Here is a 6,000-nt window from a genome sequence, read left to right on the forward strand (position 1 = left end):
TTTTAAAATATTTATTTGGCTGCACCAGATCTTAGTTGCGGCTCTCAGGATCTTTAATTGTGACGTGTGGGATGTAGTCTCCTGACCAGGGTTTGAACCCAGGTCTCCCACATTGGGAGTGCAGAGTCTTAATCACTGGACCACCAAGGAAGTCCCTAGACTTTGGATTCTGAGGCCTGGGTTCAGGTCTTCTCTCTGCTACTTATTTGCAGTGTGCTTAGGGAAGGCGCCCCCTCCCCTCTCCCTGTGCCCCACTTTCCTCATTTTCAAACGAGGAAAACAATGGCACCTGCTTCAGTCGTTGTTGCAAGGATTAGATTAGTTATACATATAGGATAACATACCTGTGATATAAATGCTTGCTGTAATTGTTAAGCCATCTCTACTCTATGAAAACCTGCTTTCATCCCCGAAGGTTAACAGTACATGATGACCATCCCTCCTGGTCTGGGATCCTGAGTCCTGCAGGACACAGGAGAAAACCTTGCCCATCTTCAAAGCTCTCTGGAGCAGAGAGGGAACAGTCTCCTGAAATGATCCACCCTTGGATGAAGTGCTTCTTGTCTGGACTAACCAGACTCCTTCCTGGTTGAGGAAAAGGGAGAATGTCTTGTACCCTAAGCCTCTCAGCAACTCATCCCCATTTTACAGATGAGGAAACTAAAGGCTCAGAGAGAGGCAGTCACTTGCCTGAAGTCACACAGCTGGGCATGGACAAAGCAGGGCTGTACACGAAGACTGGTGCATGCATGAGAGAGGAGGAAGGGGAGCCACCTAACAAAGGAATCCCTGCCCCAGGACCCCTCAGAATACACCTGGAATGAGCGAAACAGTAAGAAGGCTGTTTTCCCCCAAGGGGAAACATCAATGCAGTCACCATCATAGGGAAACAAACAGGAGGCAAACAATATCTGCCAAAATTGTCAAATCCAAAGAGTTTGCGTATTTGTGACTGTATGATTTTTGAATCACTTTATGGATTTTTCCACCTCCATTCCCCAGTATCACAATCTGCCCTAAAGGATGATCGCTTCTAAAACAACTGGCTTTATCTGTAATAGTAAAAAGCTAGAATGCCATTAAAGAAAAAAAAAAGAATAAATTGTGGAATTTGCAGTAAGGTCTTTCAACTTCAACAACAAAAAAAGGAGACTCGCAGAAGCTGAGACTCTTTAGGGCTGGAAGAACAATCATGATTACTTGTGCTGAACAGAAAACCATGAAGTGCTGCCTTGGCAAGGAGCTGTTACCTGGGGGCCATGGCTGGCTCCCAGCCCAGTGACCTCTGACTCAGCACAGACAGCTGGCTGACCACGGGGCTCCAGGCCATCTTACGTCCTCACCATTCCCACATCCTTCAGCCCATCATTCACTCAAGTGGTACTGAGTGTCTGCACTGGCCAGGCACTGCCCCAGGCACTAAGAATACAGAAGCAAACCAGATAGGTGATGTTCCTGCCCTGATGGCGCTCACATTCTCTGGGGACAGACAAACATAGACAAATAAGGAACAGGGTCATAGCATGTTAAGAGAAATGAAGAAAATAAAACATAGAGCTGAGATTAAAAAAAAAGAAAGGGGGACAGGGTCAGCTTCTCAAACAAGGTGGCATATGAATTGAGAACTGACAGACTATGCCCCTCAAAGATGTCAGTGTCCTAAACCCCAAAACCTGTGAATATGGCACCTTACATGACAAAAGGGAGTTTGCAGATGGCATTAAGTTAAGGGCTTTGAGATAAGACTATCCTGGATTATCTGAATCAGCCTTATATGGTCCTTATATGCAGGAGGCAGGAGTGTCCGATTCAGGGAAGACTACAGAAGCAGAGGTAGAGAGAGCTGGAGGTGCTACCCTGTTATCTTTGACAGTGGAAGAGGGGCCACAGGTCAAGGGATGCAGGCAGCCTCTGCTGCTGCTGCTGCTAAGTCACTCCAGTTGTGTCCGACTCTGTGCGACCCCATAGACGGCAGCCCACCAGGCTCCCCCGTCCCTGGGATTCTCCAGGCAAGAACACTGGAGTGGGTTGCCTGGAGAAATGCCTGCCATTTCCTTTTCCAATGCATGAAAGTGAAAAGCGAAAGTGAAGTCGCTCAGTCGAGTCCGACTCTTAGCGACCCCATGGACTGCAGCCTACCAGGCTGTCCCGTCCATGGGATTTTCCAGGCAAGAGTACTGGAGTACTCTTTGCTTTTTGCTGGCAAAACCAAGGAAATAGATTCTCCTCTAGAGCCTCTGCAAGGACAGCTGCCCTGCCAACACCTTGATTTTAGGCTTTCTGACCTCCAGAACTGTAACACAATAAAGGCTGTTTTTAAACCATTCAATTGTGGTAATTGGTTATAGCAGCAATAGAAGTCTAAAAGAGACTAGAAAAACAGCCCTGGGGAAGATGGGGGAAGAATGTCCCAGACAGAGGGAACAGCAAGTACTAAGGCCCTGAGTCTGGACCAAGGAGGCTAGCATAGCTGGAGCAGGGTGAGCAAGAGCTGGGTGTGGGAGGAGAGTCACACAAAAGTCAGTGGAGCTCACATTGGGATGGGCCTGGTGAGGAATTTGGATTATAACCTAAATCACAATGGGAAGCCTCTGAGGACCTTGAGCAATTCTGGTGTCTCCAGAGTCTAAGGGGTCAGAAGTATTCTCCACAGAGGATGTACAAATGCACATGAAGAGACACCCAATATCATTAGTCATTATGGAAATGCAAACCAAACCACAGCAAGAAATCACTTCATACCTCCTCGAATGGCTCCTCAGATGGCTAGAAACTCAGAAAGACGGACAGTAGCAAGTGCTTGGATGGAGGGGGACATGGAGAAATCGGGACCCTCATACAGAGCTGGTGGGAATGTAAAATGGTAAATGCATTTCTGAAAACAGTGTAACACTTCCTCAAAGTGTTAAACATAGTTATGCTGTGACTCAGTAATTCCACTCCTAGGTATCTACTCAAGGGAAATGAAAACATACAGCCACACAAAGACGGACACAAATGTACACAGAAGGATTATTCATAATAGTTAAACAGTGGAAAGAACCCCAAATGTCCATCAGCTGTCAGATGAATAAATAAAATGAAGAACCTCCATACAATGGAATATTATTCAGTAATAAATAAAAAGAAATTAAGCACTGATACACACTAAAATATGGATGAACTGTAGAAAGGTGCTAAATAAGTCAGTTGCAAGGGAGTACATATTTTATGATTTATTCCATTTATATGAAATGTCCAAAACAGGCAAAGCCTAAAGCTGGGGGAAAACAGGAGGTGTGTTTGGGGGTGTTGGGAGAGATGGTTGAGGGGTATAGGGTTTCCTTCTGGGGTAATTAAAATGTTCTAAGATTGATATGGAAATGGATATACAACTTTGCATATACTAGATGTGATTGGATTGTTCACTTTAAATGTGTGAACTGCATGGTAGGTGAATTATATCTCAATGAAGTTGTGCTGTTTTTTAATCATCATATATGGAGAACAGACTTGTTGCCAAGAGGGAGGGGCATGGGGGAAGGATGGATTGGGAGTTGAGGATTAGCAGATGCAAAATGTTATATATTAAATGGATAAACAACAAGGTCCTACTTTATAGCACAGAGAACTATATCCTATATCCTGTAATAAACCACAATGGAAAAGAATTTTTAAAAAATATATAAATATATATAACTAAATCAGTTTGCTTTTCAGCAGAAGTTACAACACCGTAAATCAACTATAATTCAATTTTTAAATTTTTTAGTTTAAAAAAAAGAGGAAGAACTTCACAAGAGTGCCTTCTAAATTAATATCCTAGAAACAGAAGTTGTTCTGGCCTTCATAACTGAGGCCAACACGGAAAAAACTAGAGTCTCTTACATAAAGTGTTTGTCCATGACCCAGGAAACAGTCAAAAGTAGTTAGATCGAAGATCATCTGGGCAAAGGGTCACAATGCGGTCTAGAAAATCAGATGATGACAGATATTCTCAGAGATGCCCTGATGTGTTACCAAGGGACTGCTTCTGCAGGGAGGAAAGGGGAGGCTGAGGACCAGGGAAGGGAAAGATACAACTTTTTAGGGGCCTGATTTGTTCATTTAACCTAGTACATCTGCTATTTTTTTCCACTAAACAGTTAATAAAAATACACACTGAATAAAAATTGAAGTCTGTGTCGCTAAAGAATACTGCTTGGCAAGGAGAAATAATCGTGATACAGCGTAAGTGAAAAAAGTAGGCTAGTAGAATGTACAAAATTATGTGATTTTTGGAAAATGTATATTCATAAATAAATATGCTTAGGGGAAAAAAAAGACTAGAAGGTATAAGACACCGAGCACTCTGCTGGAACATGGTTAGTAATTCATGTTCCCGGCTGCTGTTGTTATTATTATTATCGGCACCCAAATGATAGGAATAGCATCACTGAGCAGCAGAGTTTGAACTAATCTTTGTTTCCCTCAGTATTTTGCAATAAGCATGTATTATTTTTGTGATTGGTTTAAAGCAGGACTTCTGAACCTCAGCACTACTGACACTTTAGGCTGGATAATTCTTTGAGGAGGGGGCTGTTTTGTGTGTTGTAGGACAATTACCAACATCCTTGGCTTCCCTGGATGGCTCAGACGGTAAAGAATCTCCTGCAGTGCAGAAGGCCTGGGTTCGATCCCTGCGTTGGGAAGATCCGCTAGAGAAGGAAATGGCAACCCACTCCAGTATTCTTGCTGGGAGAATTCCATGGACAGAGAAGCCTGGCTGCAGTCCATGGTGTCGCGAAGAGTCAGACACAACTGAGCTACCGACACACTTGGCATCTACTCACTATACCCCCCAAGCTGCGACAACCAAAAATGTCTCCAGACATTAGAAATGTTCCCTAAAGGGGTCAAAATTGCCCCTGGTTAAGAACTACTAGGTTAAAGTATATATTATTTCCTCAAACTGAATGGACAACAACATGCATGTTCATTTTATTATTCTTTCCACCATACATAAATATTACATTCTTTGTTCAAATGGTATATATCATAATCTCAGTTTTTTAAAATACAGATATTACCTTTCAAATAAAGTGGCACCAGTCGCACGGTTTAAAAAAAAAAAAAACTAAGAATGGTCATTGTTAATACTTCCTTAATACTTACAAGAAACTCTGACACACAAGTGTCAAGAGCTTTCTATATAATTTTCATTCCTCACAACTACCTCCAGTTTACAGATTAAGAAACTGAGACTCAGATTAAGGTTAAGTAACTTGCCAAAGTCACCAGTTGGATCTGGTGGAGCCTGGAGTACGGACCTCTGTTTGGGTGCCTGAGGACCACACGCTCAGCATGCCCCATAATGCCAAGCCCTCAGTCAATCACCAGGGGCAAACAAAGAAAATACACCAAGGAGTTAAGGATGTCCTGGCGGAGCCAGACGCTGGGGTTTAAAGCCAACTCCGCCTCTTAGGAACCGCGAGTCACAAGTGACTCTCACAAGTGGCTGCCCTCTACCTCTAAATCCTTTTCCTGGTCTGTAAGATGGGGTAAGAGAAATATGCACTTTACAGGTTGCTGTGAAAATTAAATGAGATCATCCGTGTCAGGTGCTTGCGTCAGGGCCGGGCACACAGTAAGCACCAGTCATTGCTGACAGCAATGATTTTCAGCTTTACCGTAAACAGAGAAGTGCAGCCGGTCATTACTTAGCGACAGACTAACAGCAGAAATCGTCTGAGATCACCTCAAACCTTTCAGATCACCAACAGAGAAGGGGCAGCGCCTGCCTGAGGATACACAGGGAGGCCCGGGCCCAGGAAAGCAGCAGAGAGAGCCCTTGACATCAAGGACCACAGTAGACACCCGGGGAGGGGGCTTAGTGGGGTCGCAGAAAGGACCACTCACCGAACTGCATCCAGTCCCACTCGCTCAGCGTGTCCATGTTGCGGCACAGGTCGTCCAACACCCAGGAGGGCAGCTGGTAGATGTAGCAGGACATGGCCAGGCTCTGAGGGCTGGCGGGCAGGC

The 6,000-nt window shown here is 44.3% G+C and overlaps 1 protein-coding gene across 1 annotated transcript in view; it reads right to left on the reverse strand.

Annotated features, from left to right (window-relative positions):
* Positions 1 to 6,000, reverse strand: part of IRAK2 (interleukin 1 receptor associated kinase 2) — a 54,304-nt gene extending 48,304 nt beyond the window's left edge. Inside the window, exon 1 of the mRNA XM_068982463.1 lies at positions 5,878 to 6,000. Coding sequence (XP_068838564.1) covers positions 5,878 to 5,971 — 94 coding nt within the window. The 5' untranslated portion in view covers positions 5,972 to 6,000. The remainder of the gene's footprint in view (positions 1 to 5,877) is intronic.

Source organism: Capricornis sumatraensis, chromosome 10, assembly GCF_032405125.1.
Source record: "Capricornis sumatraensis isolate serow.1 chromosome 10, serow.2, whole genome shotgun sequence".
NCBI classification, from domain to species: Eukaryota; Metazoa; Chordata; class Mammalia; order Artiodactyla; family Bovidae; genus Capricornis; species Capricornis sumatraensis.